Genomic DNA, 24,081 nt, shown 5'->3' with positions numbered 1-24,081 from the left:
ATGCAGAGATAGGCAGCTAGTGCAGTGTGTCGGTTTCCGTCTTAGTGTCTTGTTATTCGAGTCTAAATAGTAAACAAAGCAAATGGCGTCAAACAGATGAAGTTCTCTCTCGTTAGAAATTAAAAGGTCGGTAAAATAAAAAGTTATTGATCGATTCGGCTGAAATTTGGTGTGTGGTCATTGCTAGTCCCCCTTAACATCCTCTAATAATTTCAAGTTCCTACGACCACGGGAACTGGTAGAGGTACGAAAGTGCAATAGCGCCGGTGAACAATTGGCAGTATTTTAAAACTGAGCACTAAGGCATACTTAGTAGTACTAGTTTCGCTGTTTAGTGCTCTGTTCCCACCTGGAATACTGCCATTCCGCTACTTGAATATTAATTATACAGACCATGGAGACACAGATAGAAAAAGATGAAGATTTAGACAATATTGAAGTACTTAAAGGCACATTTGAACAAAGCAGGGAATTTCTCATCACTGATGTTTTTAAGAAAATAGTACTGGAAACAATTCACAGCGCTGAACTATTACCATTTCTCTCGGCAATTATTCCTAAAGGTGTGTGGGGCCACTTCTTATCAATTTGTAAAGTATCGGGCTATATACATAATACATACATACCGTTACATTTTTAGACATATAAGCTATATAGTTGAATTCAAATTGTACAATTTTATAAGTTTGATACCCTCCTCATATCTCAACCTGTACGTATATTACTAGTATTAAACAAGTTTTCAATTTATTAATTATGTGTAGGCCTACATGTACTTTCACTTTCATTTTAGCCGGGTAACGACATAGAGATGGTAAAACCATGGACCTTAGCCTATGTCCATAGTAAGATATCCAGGAGAGATTGTGTGGGGGTGGGTGAGAGAGAGAGTTCTGTATGGGTTTTTTTTTTCAGGTGACTACAGATCATAATTTATGGTAGGCCCTACTGTATTTTTGTACAGGTTTGATCAGGGCCTACATGTTTTGCAATTTAATAGAGAAGTTAATATTAAAGGGGCATTATGGGTGATTAGATAAGAGTTGACAGTTCTGGCTATAATGGTTAAAAAATAGATAACGTAAATAGAATACTGAAAATTTCAGACAAATTGCTCCACTCTGAACTTTGATATTTGCTATTGAATTGTAAGTTAGCCATGATCATCATTACTAAAGTCGGTACGATAAAAAATAGTCTTGATTATCCATGTTTACGTTTAATTATTATTCACAAAATGTATTTCAATCTGCTAAATATCGCAGGCTAGTGATGACATGGATAAGTTTATTAATGTCTATTAATAATTTAGATAAAATTTCAAAAATAAAGAAAGATCTGCAATATGCAGATTTAGTTCTTGCATAATATATGTTTAATCTTTGGCACCTAGAAATGGACACAAATGGGTCGCAATACATAATAATGTAATATAAATGTATATAAACCGATTTACATTCAATCGTTCCTGTTTTTACTGTAATTTCTATTCAATTATGTTTGGCGAAATACTCGAAGAGTTCCAATTGAGTAGCATTCTTTGGCATCTGGTTATTCCAATATACACCTGTAGTATCAAAAGCATTTTTAAATATTGTGTTTCAGAAGCCCATCTTTTCCATACTCCTCCCAGTGTTTCGTTTAATTAGAGCAAATCCCACTTAACACTGTTGTAATGGAAGCAAATTTCTGTTCCAAATTATGACTGGTCAACAGTCCGATTAACAACAATAGCTAACTGCGTAACAGTATCATTAAGCTTTAAACAGAGCTCAAAGTTGGACCAAATACCAAATAATGTTTACATAACGTTACGTCATGATTCACGCCCAATTAACCAGTGCATAGCAAAATATTGCCGAAAACTAATTGCGTGACAAACAAGGCTATCAAAACGTGTACATGTGACCTCAGTTTTTCACCCTATTTGAACGACTAGATTTTATTCTCTGTCAGGCCAGAGGCCACACACCCTACACCACATTGACAAGGGAAAACGAACCTGAGGAACTTTCTTGGCCAACACCCAAATCAAACTCTGGACCTCGGTTAGTTATCTAGTGTCTAGGAGGATGTGGAGGCTAAATGTACTTAAATACTGAAGTGGTTATGCCTAATTACCTTTCTTATACGATATATAAGTCTATTGATTTCATACTTGAGGTTATTAATCCTATTCAAAACAGGAGTGGTATGTCACATGTATTTTGTATCATCCTTTTAATATTTCATCCATTAACAGGGCCGGCGGAGTGGGTGGGCTAGGGGGGGCTTTAGCCCCCCCATTAATTTGGCCGCAAGTACTCTTTTCTCCAGGTTATTGCGGCCCCTGAACCCTTGCCTATAAGGACCTAGGTTGGAAGCCCCCCCCAATCAAGAATTGCTTCCGCCGGCCCTGATTAATATGCTTTTGATTTCAGGAGATATACAATCCAAGATAAGAAAGTTAGATAGAAAAGGACATTACCAAGAAGGGGCTAAAGAACTTATAAACTATATTCACCTTGATTGCAAAGTAGAAGGAAAATGGGCAATCTTTATGAGCTCACTGGAACAAGCAGGTAATAAGGCTTAAATTGAAGATCAGTGCATGTACCGGTATATGGCTATTTATGGCGGTTGTTGCAAATGCCTCAAAACCTGCAAATGTGTTAAGAGTCTTATTAATGCATTAAATAGAAAAGCTATAGATAAATTTATTGGAGATTGGCATATTTTAATCATATCAGTCAGTGTAAGGATGAAACTAGTTGAAAATCAGATCATCATCTTTATTATTTACATAGTTTTATACACCTGGGCCCGATTCCTAGAAAATTCTTAAGCACGTTCTTGTGCTTAGATTTAAGTAGACTTTGCATTTAAGTAACCTTACCTAATTTTGTGTTCCCAGAAAATTCTTAAGAACGTTCTTGTGCTTAGCTTTTAAGTAGACTTCATTGTAATCACAAGAACGTTATTATGCGTTCCAAGAAAAAACTTAAGCACAACTTCGTTCTTAAACATAGTCAATCCAAGCACAAGTCCCAAGCAAGGTATACAGCTTGCTTACCAACCTTAAGTCTGTTTCTGCTTCAAAAAGATGGCTGGCCGTAGAGGTATTCGACGGCATTTCCGACACCTTTTCATACCAAAGAGAAAATTACAAGACAGAGAAAATCCTTCTCCAGAAGAAATTAAGAATGCTATAGAAAATTGCGCTTCTAGGCCTACCCTGAAACTATTTTATTTATTTGGCAATTAATGAACAATAGGCTACAAACACACAGGCTACTTTAAGATCAGGCACTCTCACATTTATTCAGTTAGTTTGTATGTATCTGCGTTTTTTTTATCTTGTGTCACATTTTATATGTGTATAGGGGACATGTCAAATGCATCTAAATCAACCATTATATATGACGTCAATGAAGCAGACGACAACTTTATGACGTAATTTGCATACCAAAGTTGTTTTTATGATGTTAAAGAGCATCTTAGTCTCAGTTTATGGTAAACTTTACCAGTCACAATGTGCTTAGACTTATACTTGACTTGTGCTTACGTAAGAATGGTCTTGAGAATTTTCTAGGGACGGTATTTTTATAAGTTTCTTACGTAAGAAAAAGTGAAGCATGACTTTGTGCTTACTTTAAGAATTTTCTAGGAACCGGGCCCTGCATTAAATGTGGACGTCTGTTGTTGTCACCTGCTTCTGTTGGTTCTTCCAGCATTTTTAATGCTTTTTGCCATATATTTCTAGTCATGTGGTAACCTTTAAAGCCCGTGAACACACAATACAGGACAAAGTTCTCGATGAAATTTAGCATTGTTCATGTGGCCCAACCTGATCTACAAGAGAGAGTGAGAGAGCACCCCGTTTGACTCAATGACAGAGATCTAAGCGCACACATAAAACCATTCCTTAAACCATTCGGCAACCCATCTCCCCCATTTGGCATAAGAGAGAACCACCTTCAATTGAAAAATTAATCGGATTTGCTGGGGCATCTTTCTGTTCACATTTTGATTGCTAAGTAGGTGGACAAAAATTCACTGTGTAAGTATTTTGACATTTTTCGGTTAGCTTTTTATGTTTTATCCCAGAAGCCATGGTGTCTCAGTAAGTAAGACACTCCTGGCTCATTAACCAGGAGTCTGGGATTCGACCCAGCCAGGTGTCGCCCGAGAAAGATCCCCCTGTATCACTGTATCGCGAATGACCGTCTTCATTATCCCAGTTGGTTTCATTTCATATTTTATCCCCTGATTAACTGCTATTTGTGTAATGAAATAAAAGTTGCTGGTAATTAGAAGATATGACATTCAAAATCTCAATAAAAAGTAAACATTGCCTACAAATTTAATTATTTATCTTTTCATTTCAGAATTAGTTTCCCTACATGGTCTTTTGAATGACTTAAGTAGTTTAAATGAGAATGATGAAGAAGACATTGAACTTCTGGGCTTGTATTCTGCCCAAATTATTGATCATATTAAACTAACAGACAGTGGTATTCTTATATATTTGCACAGTAATAAGGTCATTACTAGAGATGATATGGAGAAAATATCCTCGTGTGACTGTAATAGAGATGCATTCATGGAACTCTTCAGTCATATTTATAGAAAAAGTAAAGATTGGTATAAAATATTTCTGGAAAGTCTTTACAAAGACAAGCAACTGCAACTGGTAGAATTGTTGGATCCGAAATTTCTAGGTAAGTTTATTGTTCGCGACATAATGACTCCCATATGTCATTCGTTTGAAATTATCTATATATATTTCATTAAATAGGCTACAATATATGTATGCAAAGAATTTGTCTTTTTTCAGAAAAAAAGAAAAATTTGGAAGCTAATAAAAAATATGTGTGGCATCCCCGTGATAATGACATACAAGAAAATATACTTGAAGGTTTGTATGTTTACTGTACATATATATTATAAAGGAACAGATGAGGAATTCTCAGACCTCATGATACACGCCCACCAGCAGAAGAATTTTCCAAGCATGTTCAATATTTGATGTGAACAAATCCTGTTAAGCAAGTTTTGAACATGTGCACAAACTGGGTGAATTCCATCTGTTTTACATAAATAATGATAAAAGCAACTTTTACAACAAATCTAGGAGCCATGCTCAAATGCTATCCTTATTAAAAGAAATATTTTGTGACGCCATCATCAACATTACCAGAGCTCCCAAGATGGCTTTCCTTAGCTGAAAAATGATGTTCAAGCTGCAGCTGCCAAACGTGTTATGTAACATTAAAGGACAATATTGGTGCCAGTCATTATCACATATTATGTGATAGAGTTGGTTAAACACATTCCAAATATAATTTTAACACTAAGATCATTGCTACAATAGCTGAGTAATACAGGTTTCCTGAATCGGAAGTGACGAACGCCAAAGGAAAACACGAGTCATACCTCTATATAACTGACTGATGTGACGAGTGATAACAGATACACGGCCGAATTTCTGCTCACTAATAATTTCTTCGAAGACCAAAAGTTGTTGTGTGAGACTGTGAGAGGATATCTGACAATTCATAAAAAGAATTGACTGCCACTATGTACTAGATAAGAGAACACGAAAGAAAAACAGAAAAAGTCTGTGCATTACCATGTTTTTATAAGGTATAGAATGAATATAAACAAGGGAATGTACGGACTTTTTCATTTTTTCTTTTGTTCTCTTATCTATTGACATTCAATTACTTTGTCAGGTATCCTCTTACAGTCCCATATAGCAACTTTTGGTCTTAGAAGGAATTATTAGTGAGCAGAAATTCGGCCGTGTATCTGTTATCACTCGTCACATCAGTCAGTTATATAGAGGGATTATGACTGGCACCAATATTGTCCTTTAAGCCAAGCCACAAGCTTACCAAACACTCCCTGCTACAGATGACAATAATCTCCTTAAGATCTTGTTTCCTTTCCATATTAGCATGTATCAGATGGTTTTTTAACTTCATGTATTATGGCCCCTGATTGTACAAAAAATCACATTTTTAGCTCATAGATCCGTTAAAATATATGCCCGTTCCATCATAATGAAGGTTGAGTTTGAATTTCTGGAAAATTGAAAAGAAACTGACTGACAAAATGGCCGCTCATTGTATGCATATTGTGTACAAGTATGTAAAACACAGGTTGTGGACCCTCTAGTGGTTATAATTTTTGTCTGATTTTGATGAAACTTAAAATATATCTTTATATGCCAAAGATCTCAGTCCCTTTCGATATTCGCGCATTTCAGACCATAACTTCTTGGATCATGGCTCCTGATTGTATGAAAAATCGTTTTTATACACCCACATTGAAATGTGGTCATATATTGTCGTCGCCTCCGTATGCTGTCCGGCCGGCGTCCACAAAAAGGCTAAAGTTAATATCTGATTGACTTTAAATTTATACACGGTGTTTAAGGTCATGAGACAAAGAAGCCTATTGATTTTCAGCGATTTCCGATAATTACTGCCAGAGTTATGGCCCTTGATCACTTTGAAAAATCTTGTGGAGGCTCTAGAGGCTAAAGTTAATATCCGATTGACTTTAAATTTAGACACAGTGTTTAAGGTCATGAGATAAAGAAACCTATTGATTTTCAGCGATTTCAAAGTTATCATCTGATTGACTTCAGATTGATACACAGAGTTTAAGGTTTAGAGATAAATGATTTTCTGATAATTACTTAATGAGTTGTTACTCTTAATTAGATTTTAGTGTATTATAAATGTTACATTAATGAAAAAAGTAAAAATATGCAACAACTCTTGTTGACTGCCCGGACGATTTAGATGTTGTGGGCGTATGTTTCGTTGCCTGGCAACCTATCTTTTATTTTATAGCTTGTTCTCTACCGATCTCTTGCAAAATGTGGGCGTATCTTTCCTGGCAACCACTGGTTTAAATTATGAACTTAAATATTGGACTTTGGCACACTAGTGTGATCTGGATATTTTCAGCTTAAATATTATTCAGGTTAAAATTGTCTACCATTTTACAACTTTGAGAGAATACATTAGACAGTAATCTGAAGACAGGAGTAAACTTTTATGAACATTCTATCAATAACTTTATAGCTATGAAATATTACCTACCGGTATCTTATAGTCTAATTTACTCTTCACTGTTATTGAGAGAGAATCCCCTAGAATATGACAGTACACAGATTAGATAAGATCCAGTGGTTAGATTTGAATTGTACAAATTGTAATAAATGTATTGATACAAAGCAATAAGTAATACGTACAGTAGGTTCTAATCGATTGTCATGTTTTATATTTTATGATTTAATTTTAACTAATACAAAATACACGTTAACTGTACAACAAGACACAGACAATTGATAATGATAGGTAACCTACCACTAGATATATTTAACTAAAGTGTTAACTGGTTGTTGCAGCTTATTGATCTTCTGCTTAGTACATTTTGATTGTAAATCTTAAGAAATCTCTAGTTAGCAAAAGCTGCAACCTATGTTTGTATTTTGATCTTGAAAAATATAAGTCCAACCAATAAAAAAAAAGTAAGTGTGCAACCATAAAATACATATTTACTTACTGTCAATGATAGAGAGAAGCATCTTTTTAATTTTATTTTTATCAAAATTTTAATTTTAATGCTCTTTAAATGTTCTTGAATCAGACAGTGGTGAAGCATACAGCTCGGGTGATTATGCAAGTAATAATCCTGAGAACATCGAACCTAATTTATTCGGAAGTGTTGAAGATCAAGCCAAGATACAAGATAAAATTGGTGATAATTTAATGGACACATCATCATTGCCAGAAAAATCATACGATGATAAGGAATTGAAAGAAATCAATACAGGTGATTGTTTTATTTACATCACAGCAAAAAAAGATAACTGTGCTATATTTCACCCCCTGACAGCCTCCAAATAAAAGAGTAAATTCAACTGTCTCAAATGAAATTTAACCCATGAGATTAGGAGAAAGATTTTGATTCGGCGAAAAAAACAGAAAGAAACATAATCTTTTCTGCACAAACTGAATAATCCATGTTTTACAAGAATGTTTTAATTTTATAAATTTTATAGATAAAATGAATATTGATGAGCCAGAACATAAAAGAGCAGATGAAGATGGGGATAAAAAAACAATAGAATTAAGAGATTATCAGAAAGATCTGTGTAAGGAAGCTTTACAAGGCCAAAATGTTATTATATGTGCACCTACAGGTAGTGGAAAAACAATTGTCGCAATAAATATCATTAAGGTAATAATACACCATTGTCTTTAAGTTGTCTTTTAGTTATTTACAACATTTGATTAGCTAGATTTAAAGATTTACCTTGCTAGCCGTCCGTTTTTTTTATTCATTAAGCCGCATTTCTTCAAGTTCTGCACTGGGGTCTATCCTGCAATAAAAAAAACGTTGAAATATGACCACTCTACCGATGGAATATAACTTCATGGATGTCTTCATTTCATCAAAGTTGCTAAAACCAAAAATTGTAAAAAGAAAATTCAAAGAAAAATGTTAAAAGTATAATGGTAAAAACTTCCTTTTTACAATTTATAGAACTGTTTTTCTGTTCATTATTTTAGATTTTGACTTCTAATGATTAAAAATGATGTGAAATGAGCAATAATAGTTCTCTTCTTTGTAACAGAGGTATTATCTATTTATTAAAAAATACAGTTTGCATCAAGACAGTGGATTTGTTAATTTACATTACCAATATCAATAATTGTTTGGAATATATTTGTTTTCATTGACAGGAACATTTGAGTAAGAAATTTGGAATAAAAAAGGTAGCATTTTTGGTTAATCAAGTGGCATTAGCTGAACAACAGTTTAATCTATGTAAACAATATCTAAACTGTAGAACTGAAAGATTAACTGGAGACACACAAAACAATGATAAAATACCCCTTGGAGAACTTCTTGATTGGTAAATATTCCCATCTTATATTCATATGGTACAATTACCCTCAATGTTCACATTCACACTCATGAATGCTTGTGATTGTGATACAGCACAGAGGTTCATTAAAATATGTTAAAACCTTGACAGGATTTGTCGAATTGTTCATGTTAAAGAATTATTTAATTATTTTGTAAGAGATCTTGTGGATGCTGTATTTTATATCGCATTGGATATGTAAATCTGCTAGGTTGATGTTTTTATTTTTGTTAACAATCCATTTAACATTGACAGCTGTCCTACAAGAAGTAGTATGATAACATGCTTCCCTCTCTCTGATATTCCTTTAATAGACTAAATAACTAAATAAATGAACTGTAAACTTTGTAATTTTGAAAATTGAAACCACAGTTTATGCCCTAAACATCTTTATATTGAACTGACTGATTGCTAATTTCAGTAATGAAGTAATTGTGTTGACAGCACAGATATTGGTAGATGCTATAAAAGAACATGTTATCAAGGATGTTTCAGCTTTTTCACTTATTATATTTGATGAATGTCATCACACCAAGGCTCGACATCCATATAACCAGATTATGCATATGTATATGGACATAAAATTAAAAAATCAGCTACCTGGAGCGACAAACGAAATGGAGGTGGATGAGTTACCTCCCCCTGTTCTGCCACAGGTACTGTAAGAAAAAAGGGTTTTATCAGTTTCTTTTTTAAACACCCCAATGTTTACTTTCTGTAAAATATTGAGAACGCTCTACAGAACTAGGCAGTATTCTGAGAGACAGAGGGATATGGGGTGTAACGTCCACTCAACACAAACTGAGTCATTTCAGGACTAACATACGGTTCAATATTATTTCAATAATTCGCATGCATGTAGGGGTCTTTAGCAGTGGGAGGAAACAGGAGAACCAAGAGAAACCCATGAGCTTGGACAGGCGACCCTATTCCTTGTCACGTTGGATGGCTGAATGGTTAGCACATGCACACTGTATCAATAAGGCCTGTCATTGAGTCAACTGGCCTAATTTCGATTCCCCGGTTGTACGTGACAAGGAGTAGGGTTCCCTGTCCACCCTCGTGGGTTTTCCCCCGTGTACTCCGGTTTCCTCCCACAAAGCACTGCTAAAGACCTGTACACGCAAGCCAATTATTGAAATAAAGTTGAACCATTTGTTAGTCCTGAAATGACCTAGTTTGTCTGGAGTGGATGTTAAACCCCTATTCTCTCTCTCTCTCTATAGTTATTGCCCTTGTCCTTGTGATGGTTAACAATAGAAAGGCTTTTAGTTTTTAGTATCCTCCCATTGCCTACAAAAAACCTGTAAAATACACATTATGTGAAGTAATGGCTGTAATAATTTATTTGTTTAGATCATTGGGTTGACAGCATCAGTGGGAGTAGGGAAGGCAAGGAAAGTGAGTGAGGCGTCAGAACATATTTTGACGTTATGTGCTAATCTAGATACAGCAAAGATATGTACAGCAAGAGCCTATGAAGATGATATGAGAAAGTTTGTTAATGTCCCTAGTTTAGGTATGTCATATACATTTATTAAAGATACATTATGGGAGATTAGATCAAGAGCTGACAGCTCTCACTATATTAGCTAAAAACTAGATATGGTAAAGGTAATTTGCTTAAAATTTCAGTCAAATTGATCCACTCTGGGGCCTGTTTCACAAAATTTTAACTAAGATAAAATCCAAATTTTAGTAATTTAATTGGATAATATTAGATTGATTTTAGTGCTAAGCCAATCAAAATTGAAGTATCTACTAAAATTTGGATTTTATCTTTAGTTAAAATTTCGTGAAACAGGGCCCTGAACCGAGATTTTAGCGATTTAATTTTCGGTCTAGCCTCGATCATCATTTCTGAATTCGGTACAATAAAAAATATAGTCTCAATTATCCATTTCATGATTAAATTATAAATGGAAGTAGAACAAAAAACCGGAACCTAATCCAATAAACATCGCAGATTAGTGATGCCTTCAAGAGTTGATAATGGTCTGGATAAGTTAATTAATGTCTAATTAATAATTTAGATAACATTTCAGGCCTAAAGAAAGACTTGCAATTGGCGAGAGAGAGAGAGAAATGGGGTTTAATGTCCACTCGACACAAACTAGGTCATTTCGGGAATTTTATTTCAATAAATCGCTTGCGCGTAGGCATCTTTAGCAGTGGGAGGAAACCAGAGGACCCGGAGAAAACCCACGAGGTTGGACAGGCGACCCTACTCCTTGTCACGTACAACAGGGGAATCGAAACCCTGCCAGTTGACTCAATGACAGACCGTATAACCATTAGGCAGATTTAGCTCTTGCATATTGTATGTTTAAGTAAGATGTAACTTTTCTCAGCACTTTGAATTTTAAAGTCTGCCGTGGTGTGAATAGAACAAGCGACTCATAATTTTTCAAAAATAAAATGGTGGAGGGGGTGGGGGTGTATTATTCTCTTCAACGATTGGGCTAATGAAGAGGAGCATGAAGTGGGCTACGAGAGCAATTTTGTCTGGACAGGAATGTTTCTGCCTACCCTTAGTGGAATTTGAATTGCCAAGGGTTCTTTTATTGTGTATCCCAACAGCTAAATGGGGGAACCTTGTTTTTTATCCCATATGAAACACTAGGCACTTTGTTTTGCCAGACTCTGTTTTATGCACCACTTGCAAAGGGAAACTAGTTTGACAAATCTCGGCCAATTTTGGGATTGAAGCCAGGACATTCTTGTTAGTCTTGTTTGAGCTAACAAAGACATGTCAGTTGGATGAAACAAAGAACAAAGTTGTATAAATTGCTGTCAATTTTATGTCGATTACCATTTGAAACCTGTTGTATGAGTGAAAGCATTAGGATTAACTATGATGGTGATATTTAACTGAAAAACATTTCCTATTTATAGATATTGAACGTTGTGACAAACGAGAGAACGATGTTTACCACCAGACTATAGTAGAAATCATGCAAAAAATAGAAACTGACATGCAGAATTCGAAATGTAAGTTTTGCACAGTTGATCTTTTAAACTGTTCAATTATTATTAAATATTGCGTAATATTATAATCAGGGATCCATTATGATTTCTGATCATTGCTGTCAGAGCTATGGCTATTGATCAGTTAGAAAAAACTTATGAATCAATTGGAGGCTAAAGTTGTCATCTGATTGTCCTTCAGGTGATATACTTTGTTTGTGTTCATGAGCATCAGAAGCTTTTAATTACTTTTAAGAGTTATTGCCCTTGATTACTTTTTTAAATCTTGCGGTTGGTTTAGTATCAATGATCTGATTCATTTGAAATTTAAACACAGTGTTTGTGGTTATGAGATAAGTCTAATAATTTTCAATGATTTCCACTGTTACTCATCTGATTGCCGGAACTAGGAAGAACAAGAAGCCAATCAAATTTTAATTATTTCTGATAATTACTTCATTGGTTATTACTCTTGATCAGTTTACAGTGTCTTGTAAATGCTCCCTACAAAAGAATAAATATGCAACAACCTATGTTGAAATGAAATTGGGGTGTAACGTCCTACTGTTCTGCTCCGACTGGGCTGATGAAGATGGGCATACGCCATACAGTGTGCATGAAGGAAATTTTGCCCGGACAGTAGCGCTACAACCTACTCTTATATCGAATTCCAACTGCCAAGGGATCTTTTACATACATGCCAATGTGTACACAGGACCTCTGTTTTTCATACCATTTGCATGACTATATGTTGTTCTGCACCACTGACAAGAGGGGAACCACGCTGGAAAACCCTGATGAACTATCTTGGTCAAAGCAGGGATTGAACACGAAACCACCCAGTTAACGAGCCAAAGTCTTACTCACCATGGATCCCACTGACTTTAAGATCCCTGGACAAGAGTATTAGATTAATGATTTGTTACAAGATACTGCTTTAAATAAATTATAATTCTTTCTTTTATTTTGCTTTGTCAGTTCTGTTGAAGAAGGATGAAGAATTAGAAGAATTCAAAAAATATTTAAAGCCACCAGGAAGAAAAGGACATGATAGTTACACTCAATGGGTAGCTAAGTTAAAGAGAGGCATTGCTGCCGTTAATGAACATAATGCTCGTAAATTCTATGTAACATGCTATAAAATGTTAGAGGTAAATATAATATGGTAATGATTTTTGAGTAATATAGTAAGTCCCAAACAAATGAGTTTTGATTTAAACACAGCTAATATATCATAAAAGGAGGCTTTATCACATCGCTATATGTACAAGTACTACTGGCTATAGATCACTTGTAATTGGTAAATTGAAGAAATCTCGCTTTTAGACAAAGGTACTTAAGGATGTGAATAAACTTACCACTGTTTATACAAACAATATATTTAAGCATGGATGATAAGTTTTTTGGTTCAAGTAGGGTTATAATTATAATAATAATTTATTGGACTTGTATAGCACCAAATTCCAGCTTGTAACGCTGCTCTCTGGCACTTATACAAAAATATATATGACTATATATATGAGTACACAATGTAAAACAATATAGATAGAAAATCATAAAAAAATAAAATTAAACTATTTGGTAAAACAAGATAATAGGATTTAAAAAACATAAAATAGCAGGGTACAGGTATAGATAAAATATAGATAGAAAATCATAAAAAAATAAAATATTTGGTAAAACAAATAAATAGCAGTACGGTGTACAGACAAAATATAAAACATTAAAATAATTGTTAAAAGAGATAATTATGTGAAGAATTTTCGGAACTAGGATTGCGGGCCTAGAGTCTAATAACACCTAAAGCCTAGATCACAATATGTTAAATTACAAGCCCTATAAATATGCACCGCACCTAATAATAGGATATACCTATTTGCCAAGCTAGAAAGCTTGTTGGGTTTGTTGGAACATAGTTCAATCCTGGTCTCCGTCATTGAATAAACACATTTTATACTGCAAAGACCTGTGCAAAACAACACAACTTTGCATTCGTACAAAATAAATAAAACGGTTGTATCACATCACATGTGTCAAGAGTATCACAAAATCCTGAGATTGGGCAATTCTGGAATGCACAAATTTTCTTTAACTTTTTTCTATTTTTTTTGTTTTGCTTATGCACGCTTGAATGTGATCATCTTGAAATGATCATCGGACACCGAAGAACCTGCTGGATCTATATCGAAGGCCATGTGACGTACCACCCTGGCAATAGAACTAGCGTATAATAATGTCTTACTGGTAGTAGTCATAATGAGGAAGTAGAAACCGTAATAAAATTCAAATCTGTGTCCTTGACCTTTAAACAGCTACTGGTGGCTATATATTTATTAAAGGCAGTGCTGCTGTACACTTACATCAGATTTTGGATGCATGGTTAAACTGTTTTTTGTTTCAGATATATAATAATGCACTTATTATAAATAATGACTGCCGTTCAATAGATAGTTTAACATATATAGAAGAGGAGTTCTCAAAGACCATAACACTGAATCAGTCAAAAAATACACAAAAAGAATTGATGGAATATTACACAGGTGAATATTTTTTATGACATTGTACTTGTTAGCAGAAGGGTTGCTATTTTGTTACTTAACAGACTAGACATTGAATGGGAACTTCCATACTGTACTACGGTAATTCCGTTACAGTTCTCCTTCATGGCTTCTTTGTATGTTGATATATAGAAAACAGCAATCTACAGTAAGTATTCATTCATTTACGTACATATGTTTTAATTTATACTGGTAAATTTTGATCTGTTTTACAGATAAGAAACAGAAGCTACAAAGATTATGTGATGACCCTAAAAATGTAAATCCAAAATTAGAAAAGCTAAAAAAAATGATAATGGATGGTTTTAGGGAAAATCCTGATTCAAGAGCCATTGTATTTGCAAAGACATTAGCTTTGGTTCAGAAGTTAAAACTATGGATGGAAGAAACCCCTGAATTAAAGAGGCTGAATCTAAAACCAGAAACTGTTACTGGAGCAAGAGCTTCTGCCGACAAAGGAGGTAAGTGATTTTAAGTGACACAAATCACAATTCGAATTATTCTTCATGCAATATTTTATTAAAACAAAGATTTTGCAATCTAGACATATAGTTTCTTTTGCCAAGAAAAATAATCTAGAAATAGGCAGAAAGTTTTAGCTCTTAAAGTAAAAAAAAATACAGATGTTATAGACGATGCTTATAGTGTAATTTCTGTTATACCTAATATTATGACATACAGACTCGCAGAAAGATTAACCATTAAAGATGCATTATGAGAGATTAGATAAAGAGCTGGCAGTTCTCATTATAATAGTTAAAAACTAGATAATATAAAGAGAATTTGCTGAAAATTTCAGTGAAATTGATCCATTCCGAACTAAGAATTAAGCGATTGAATTTTGGGCCTAGCCTCGATCATCATTACTAAAGTCGGTACGATAAAAAACATAGTCTCAATTATCCATTTTTTGATTTAATCATCAATGAGTGTTGAGCAGCAGGTCGCATTATAATCCAGTAAATATCGCAGGCTAGCGATGACATCGAGAGTTGATTATGGTCTGGATAAGTTAATTAATGTCTAATTAAAAATTTAGGCCTAAAGAAAGACCTGCAATTGGCAGATTTAGCTCTTGAATAATGTATGTTTAATTTGTAGGTTTTGACAAGTTTATGAGTTATACTAATGATCCAATATGGCATTCAAAATCCAAGATGGCATCATTTTAACCCCAAATTCTAAGATTACCCCATTTTTGTATATATATATTGAATAAATAAATTGAATGATTCAAAGTTAATAATTACATGACTTATCATCACAGTCCGTCTCTTTGATCTGGTGTCTGTCCTAAAACTTCAGGCAGTTGATAAAAAGTATAAAAATATGGTGAAATAATATTCATCTGCCATACTTGTGGTCTAGCAGATGATAAACCATGTTTAGGCTTGCTGCTATTTTTGACAATCTTGTGTCACACCATTAGTTTTTATCCAATATTCTGCTTTTTCTCTGGTTAATCACTTATACTGAAATTTTATGGGTTGTGGCATAATGTAGATGCAATTTTCATTTACATTAACATATTTAGACAGCTGGTTAATCTAGATTAATGTGTTACACTGTAATGGATTGGTTGTTAACTTGACTGTTAACCAGTCATAATTTGGGACAGGAAATCATCAGTGTTGAGTGGGATTTGATCTAATCAAACGATACACTGCGAGTAGTAAGGACTTATCATAAACTTATCATCTTAATTTATATAGGTATGACTAGAAACAGGCAAGTAGAAGTATTAGATTATTTTAAAGATGGTGATGCAAAGATAATTATAGCCACATCTGTTGCTGAAGAAGGTCTGGACATAACAAAGTGTAATTTGGTCATCAGATATGATCATGTGACAAATGAAATTGCCATGGTTCAATCTAGAGGTATATATATCTAGTTACATCAATAATTTATTAGCACAATATTCGTAATATAGATTTTCAGACCATAGGCTACACAGTACACAGTAAAAAGTAACTGTCTAAAAAGCATATTAAAGAGGGGTCCGTAGAAGATTATAAAAAGAAAAATATACAAATGTAGTCTGTGCAAAGACCGTGGATTTTGGAGTATCATTACCAATTTGATGAAGAGATTCAATCATGATTTTCAGTTAGCCTGATGTCTGAACTCTGAATTGTTGGTTCATGGACTTCCAGGTCACTTTGCTAAATGTCATATTGTGGTCGAAATTGCTGCTGTTATTTCATTGAAATTGGAATATGGCTCAAAATTTTCAGCATAAAATTCTGCATCTGCTGAATGAATGTTGTTGAATGAATCATATCTTTTTCAAAGCAACAGATAATTCTGAAAAAAGCAACGTTTTAGTATATTTTTTTTTCAATATATATTTTATGAGTTTACTACAAAATCTTTTAATTGGCTGAATTACCTGTCTTGTCAGCCTTTATGTTTGTTAATATGTAACAATTTTTGTTATTTCATATTGCTGCTTTAATATTATTAGTTCACTCTTAGTGTCATATTTCTGAACACTGATTTTGGTTAATCAGGATTAATGATCGTATTTGGCAATTGTTTCTCATGGCACAAAATTTATACTGTCACAAACTAAATAATTTTGAATAAACAAACGAATGGGACAACACTGTTAAAATCTTTTCAGAGTTATTTCAAATCTCAACAATTTAGGATGTTAAACCCCATTTCATTTCATTTATTCAAATCTTTTTTTTTGTCCTTGATATTATTTTTTTGGAAAAAGAGAGAATTGAAAAAACTGTGATAAGAATTTGCTTTTGAGCACTTGAGAAATCCTGATGATCACTTTCAATAAAACTTAGACAAGTTGTAGACATGGCTCAGGCAGATAATGTAAAATTTGAGTAGTTTTTATCAACCACATATTGAATTGAAAGTTTGTATTTCTACAAAAAAAGTTCCACACAGATTTAGATAGTTGAACAAAATTATGGTAATAGTTTCAAGGAAATCTTTCGGTTTGATTCATTAAAATATATCTAGGACAGATTCCACATTTAAAGCAGCATTAGGTAAGATTAGATAAAGAGCTGACAGTTCTCGCAATAATACCGGCAGTCAAAAAGTAGATAATGAAAGAGAATATGCTAAAAATTTCAGTCCAATTACTTCACGCTGAGCCTAGATATCGGCGATACAGTTATAGTCTAGCCTCGATTGTAATTACTACCATTGTTACTATAATAAACAAAGTCTTGATTATTGATTTTTACAGTAACCACATAGACAACAAAGCATATTAAAATCTACTTATATCGCATCGAGAGTTGGTTATGGTCTTGATAAATTAAATAATGTCTAATTATTAATTTATATAACATTTCAGGCCTAAAGAAATTCCTGCAATAGGCAGATTTAGTCCTTGCATAGTGTTTGTTTATTGGAATATCCCAGTCCTTGACCAATGTCACAATATAATTTCTTACAGTGCTGCATTCTTTACTTTAAATAACTTGATTTCAGGTCGGGCCAGAGCAGAAGCTAGTAAATTTAAACTTGTGGCCAGTGATGATGCTAATACGGCTAGAAAAGAAGAAATGAATTTATCAAGGGAAATGATGATGAAACAAGCTTTAATAGATCTAGAGGGCAAACCTGAAAAGGAATTCAAAGAATCCATTCTTGAATATCAGAAAAAAGCAAAATCTGTGCGAGATATGGACAAACTTATAAGGAATGGTCGTATTTTAAAAGATGATGAATTTATTTTACGATGTTTTGGATGCACAGATTTTGCATGTATTTCTACTGATATTCGTACAATTAGACATTCACAATATACTGTGGTAGATAAAAGTTTCAAAACAAGGTATATAACGAAAGATCATAAAGCTCCCATGGAGTTTCACGGGTTTCTAAAGAAAAGTAAAATCTTTTGTAAATCTTGCAATCATGATTGGGGAATTGAAGCTCTGTATCAGAATGCTGAATACCCTTTAATCAAAATTGAAAGTTTTGTCATTGAGGATTCTGATGGTAAAAAAACAACCATCAAAAAGTGGAAAAACATCCCATTCTATGTCCAAGAAATCAGTGATGATGATTTGCGCCGCAGGTTCCTGGAAGCATCGGGGAATATTTCTGACATTGATTCTGAAGATGAGAATTAAGAGGGTTTATATATATATATGTGGTCGGTAATGATGTTTAAATGATTTTGTCATGTATACCTTTTCAAGTTTTAAGCTTACTTTAAATGTGTTGTCATCTTTGTCTGTCAAACTTGATTCAGTACACTGCAGTTGTTGTCAGATTTTTTATACGCCCACATTGAAATGTGCCATTGCCTCTGTTGGAAGGTCAATCGATCAATCCAATGATTTTTATATGCTCACATTGCTTGTGGACAATCTATAGACTAACATTTATATCCGATTGACTTTAAATTGATACACAGTGTTTAAGGTCATAAGACGAAGAATCCTATTCATTTTCAACAATTTCTGATAATTGCTGCCAGAGTTATGGTCCTGGATCACATTGAGGCTAAAGTTAATATAAATTGTTTAAGGTTGTGAGACAAACGATTGAAATATATTCTAACAATTTCTGATAATCACTGATAATTTCGTGTGTTTTCATAACTGACAAAAGAAAAAATATGCGGCAACCCCTGTTGACTGACTGGACAACTTAGCTGCTGTGGGTGTATGTTTCGTTGCCTGGCAACCTATCTTTAAAACCCGTGAAAATGCTACATGACATTGTTCCTGAAGAAGTTTTTTTGGAATTTATGGAGATTGCTCATTGTGGCATAAGGAAGATCCAACCCTTTCAAATTTCCAAACCTTTTGAATGCATTTAATGCATCTTGTATCTGAATAACAGAATATTTAGATGTTATTTTTTGCAGTTATTGTGGAGTTATAGTTCCTTTCCCATTTTGAATGTTCTGACTGTTAAATCTTGTGAAAGTGATACTGGACAAACCTTGTTGACATTGTTCATTTCAAATTTTATGATTAAACATAGATAATTTTGCTGCTGGTGGGCTTATTATACTGCATCTATAGATTAATGATAAAAACTTTATTTTGTCATTTCACTTGTTAGAAATCAATACTGTTGGTGTTGTAGAAATTTATTGGTACAGATAATATAATGTACTCAAGCAAATACAATTTTTTTATGAATTTACTTATTATTTGATAAATAATTTCCTTATTAAAGTGATTTGATGGTGATGAGGTTTATAAATTAAACATTTTTTATTTATTGTAGATAGATTTTTAAGAATATATTTACAAATATATTTAAGAATGTTATGATTGTTGATTAATTGATTGCTCAGAATATTTTGCTTCTAATATAGTTTAATGCACAAGCGTACAATTATTGTATTACAATATGTATTTATAAGAAATAATATGTAATATATTATATTATTTAAAGAATTAAAAATTTCCATGATAATATATATGTTAATATTACTTTTAGGAATGTAATAAATATTGTACCATCCATAATCCCGGTTGTAGTGACAAGGAGGAGTAGGGTCGCCAGTCCAGCCTCGTGGGTTTTCTCCGTGTCCTCCAGTTTCCTTCCACTGCTAAAGACCTTTAGCGCAAGCGAATTATTGAAATAAAATTGAAATCTCTCTCTCTCACTCACACACACCATCCATAATGTATATGCATCAAAAATTCTGATTGGTTAGAAAGTGGAAAGATAGAATGAAGTATACAAATACAAATGTTTCATAATCCTTCTAATTATCTTGTGATCCTCAAAAGATTACTGGTAATCCCCTCTTAAAAAAAAAAATTTATTATCATATTACGGACATGGTATACTTGACATAACAGAACAGAAATAAATTGTAGGGTAAATGGATCTGTGACTAAATAAATTATTTCAATCATTTAATTATTGTCACAAAAATCTTACATTTTATTGGAAAAAAAATCATAAATTATATGATTCTTTCACAGAATTTTAAAAATTAAAGCGAACCCATTAACATTTGGGCCGTCTGGAACCGACTGCCCCACCTATACTAGCTCCACAAACATGTAAATGCTATTCAAAGAGTTTCTAATCCCTTAAATTATTTTACCATCCGAATATTAATTTGCATGTGAAGACAAATCCCAAATTGGTAGCTACATGTACTTTGACTTGCTACAGCATCCTTCCTATTGATGAGGCAAGTGGAATCCAGTGTTCTGGAGGGATTTGTCCTAGAGCAAACCTAAATTTTAATAGTAAATAACATCTACTTTCTGGATTAACCCTTTCGTTGGAGAATCCATTTTTAGATTGTGTTTGTTGTTAGTCGCTATCCATTTACCATATCAAAGTCTGTAAATTCTTGTATGGTTCTCTGTCAGCTTCTTTGTCTACTGGATGTTTATTTCTCACAAGTGTTCTGAGAACTGTTAGCCATTAGATCAACACATGAGCACTCCTTACACCACTAAAGGCGGATACCCTCACGTATTTGTCTGTTGCCTGCGCCATTGTTGTTTTTCTAGTATTGTATATACCAAAATTACCATAATTTTATTGGAAATAACTACCTGATAAATACTTTTGTGGGAATGGATCTTTAAAGAAATATTTTTATACTCTTGAGGGAAGTTCAATATTTAGAAAAATTCAGTTTTTGATTATTTTTCAGGAAAGTCGGCATAAACCAAAAAAGTATATATATTGGCATTATTCTAAAGAGATTTTTCTTTCAAATATACAGTATTATTATCATTATACTGTGGATCTTTAATGGTCATCGCGGAATTCTATTTGAAAATAGTATTGAATTATTATAAATTTGTGTCAGATGTGTTGAGAAATGATTCCTTTTGGCGAACAAAGAAGAATCATGGTGAAAAATAGATGGTAAGAATTCCAAAATAGCCTTAAAACCGAGGTGGTATAAAGCGTTATTTTCAGATTACTTATGTCGACAGACAAGAACATTAATTATATAAGCTATATATAGTCGGATCAGACTAAAGTTACTACTTTATCAGCCATTAATTACTTCAGCATTGTCTTGTAAACCCACCTTATAGAACATCATTTAGAATTTTAAGATACAAAAAATCTACAAGAAACAGCAATTCATAAATAAGTTTTATGTAAAAGCAAGTATACAAATGTAGTGCGAGTTATTAATAGACAATTTTTCTCTTAATTTTTTTTCTCCCCTCTTCCTACGTTTTTTGTGATTGACAATTTGGTCTAGAATTGGAGAAAAGGGATCAAATTTGCAATTTTATAGCATTTTTGGGTACCGGTAATACTGATGATATTACAGCGCAGGGATAGAGGGTGTAAAGTGTCTTTCTGCAATCATTGTGTCGGAAGTGAGATTTTGACCCCAGTCAACTGATCCCCGTAGCAAAAAATCAAAATTATGATGAGGATGAGGGGATTGCCAAATGCGGTCCCCTAGCGCCTTTGTGCCTTTAAAGATTGGAACCAACGGAATGTTGAGCAAAAAGCTACGGCCTGTGATGGATGTAATTAGTCCTACTGCCATTTAACATTGAAGTCAATGGGCGAATAATTGCTACTCTGAGAATGTTAGATAACAAACCTCATCTCTCAACATCTCAGCTACGTTCTCGTAGCTATGAGAATGTTACCTAGTAGATAGCTGTTCAGAAAAAAGATATAAAAACCACGAAGAGTGTCGAAGAGTGTCTCACAGCATTGAAATAAATAAGCAAATAAACATAACCTGACACATAGTACGGTAATTATAATATTTCAAACCAATCTGAGGTTGTGGTGGTCAAGGGCATTTGTCATAATGTTTGGGGGGAGGGGGCGGACGAACCCTGGAATCTGGAACATTTCATTACCAAACGAAATAAATAATTACGAACAGTTTAAAGTAGCCTACCACTACCATGGGCGTCACACATGGGGGGTCCGGGGGGTCCGACCCCCCAATTGTTTTTCGGGGGGGGGAGGGGCCTGAATATACTTGCCCCCCCCCCCCAAAAAAAAAAAATAAAAAAAAATTACATAGTAGACCCAAACTCCTATTTATTTACAACAATTATTAGGATTAGTTAAGATCATATCTGTATAAAACCTGTACATATCCCAATATGGTTTATACTGCTTAAATAAAACACAGAGATAATCATCCTGGAAACATGTGTGAAGTGAAAAGTACCTGTGTTCCATAAAATTGTGTCTAGTTAGCCTGTCAGTAATATTTTGTTAATTTTTTTCTGCCACTTATTAGAGTGAATCGCATGTAGGTACCCAAAAAACATTATCGCCCGCTCAGCCAGCAACGTAACCATAATGCTTTTGCACGCGGTGTCTTGGTAGACAGCATGGCCACATGGTGTTTGTTTATATTTTTTAGGGGTTATAAAAAATGGGTTAGGGTTAGGGGTTAGGGTTGCGCCCCCCCCCCCCATATATTTCACGGTTACGCCTCTGACCACTACCAGTTTTATTTCGATGAAGGCTGTAAAAACTAGGGGTAATATGATGACAATATGGAAAAATTGACCTACATCAAAGCTGCATAAATATTAATTGTTCATGAAGTTAAGTGAATCGTCCAAAGACGTTCGGATCGTTCTACGATCAGGACTGTTCTCTTTGAATATCGTGGCGACATGAAGATTATGCACCACAAGTGTGGCTCAGTCGGTTTTGCGTCATGGAGTTGCGCCGAGTGCTGAAGGATCGCTCGGCTGAGCAGGAATTAGCAGGGTACAGCAGTGTGAGATGAGAAGAGCTTCGACAGAAGGGAACGTCTGCCTTACTTAAGGTGACATGAGGAACGATTCGTGCACAAGTGAAATATACTATTCAAAAAAAGTAGGGGATATTTGATTTTGGGGGCATAATACTAAAATATGCAAATGACTACGAAACATTTCCAGTTACATGTGACGCCCAAACGCACCAATAGCTACCGCATGGAATGCAGGTGATGCTTGGGATCATCATGGGGGTCCAACCCAAGATTTGCACGACTCTGACTTTGAATGTTACAGTCATTGTGGCATTGAATTCCAGGGTGGAAACATCAGTTTAATTGTTTTAGTGACCAGAAAACAAATTTTGATATGCGTCGGCTTACCCAAAATGAAAGATTACGTGCCCTTGGCATGCTACAGATCGGCACAACACAGGCGGTTGTGGCGCGGACGATGAATGTTTCTCAGTCTGTCATAAGCAGGCTATGGTCCAGATACCGTGATACACAATCTGTACAGGACAGTCCACGCTCAGGTCGACCAAGGGCGACAACTCAAGCCCAGGATCGATTTATCCGTACCTTGGCCTTGAGAAATCGTGTCATCACAGCAAATCAGATCAGCGCTCGTCTTCAAACAGACACTGGTGTGAGAGTGAGTGGCCAGACGATTCGGAATCGACTGCATAGGGGTCACCTTCGCGCCCGACGTCCTCGCGTGATCCCTTGTTTGAGAGATCATCACATTTAGGCAAGACGTCGTTGGTGTAGGGATCGTCAACACTGGGATAATCGACGTTGGAGCAATGTGATGTTTTCAGATGAGTCAAGGTTCACTGTTGATTTTTTGGACAGACGTAGGAGGGTGTGGCGTCGTCGAAACGAGCGCTTCCAAGACGTTAACGTCATCAGACATGATCGATTTGGGGGTGGTTCTTTTATGGTGTGGGGAG

General features: G+C 34.4%; 1 protein-coding gene across 2 annotated transcripts; it reads left to right on the top strand.

Annotated features, from left to right (window-relative positions):
• Nucleotides 1–261: 261 nt before the first annotated feature.
• On the top strand, nucleotides 262–19,799 carry LOC126816520 (antiviral innate immune response receptor RIG-I). 2 transcript variants are annotated; one of them, XM_050543139.2, is made up of 15 exons: nucleotides 262–563; nucleotides 2,421–2,561; nucleotides 4,368–4,700; nucleotides 4,817–4,897; nucleotides 7,645–7,830; nucleotides 8,060–8,238; nucleotides 8,745–8,917; nucleotides 9,351–9,585; nucleotides 10,286–10,448; nucleotides 11,825–11,920; nucleotides 12,875–13,047; nucleotides 14,298–14,436; nucleotides 14,670–14,915; nucleotides 16,167–16,334; nucleotides 17,920–19,799. In XM_050543139.2, exons 1-15 carry the CDS (start codon nucleotides 395–397, stop codon nucleotides 18,564–18,566), a joined length of 3,129 nt encoding a protein of 1,042 aa, XP_050399096.1. In that variant the 5' UTR covers nucleotides 262–394; the 3' UTR covers nucleotides 18,567–19,799. The 2 variants fall into 2 exon arrangements, with proteins under 2 accessions (XP_050399096.1, XP_050399101.1); XM_050543144.2 differs by lacking the exon at nucleotides 262–563 and adding an exon at nucleotides 827–845.
• Nucleotides 19,800–24,081: the final 4,282 nt, after the last annotated feature.

This window comes from Patella vulgata, chromosome 3, assembly GCF_932274485.2.
Source record: "Patella vulgata chromosome 3, xgPatVulg1.2, whole genome shotgun sequence".
Classification (NCBI taxonomy): Eukaryota; Metazoa; Mollusca; class Gastropoda; family Patellidae; genus Patella; species Patella vulgata.
Note: the sequence above shows the minus strand (reverse complement) of the source record. Positions and strands in the feature narration are given on the sequence as shown.

Coding starts and splice junctions, on each gene's coding strand:
- LOC126816520 (XM_050543139.2), top strand. CDS start 395: ATGGAGACACAGATAGAAAAAGATGAAGATTTAGACAATATTGAAGTA. Junction 564..2,420: donor CTCGGCAATTATTCCTAAAG/GTGTGTGGGGCC, acceptor TTTTGATTTCAG/GAGATATACAATCCAAGATA. Junction 4,898..7,644: donor ACAAGAAAATATACTTGAAG/GTTTGTATGTTT, acceptor TTCTTGAATCAG/ACAGTGGTGAAGCATACAGC.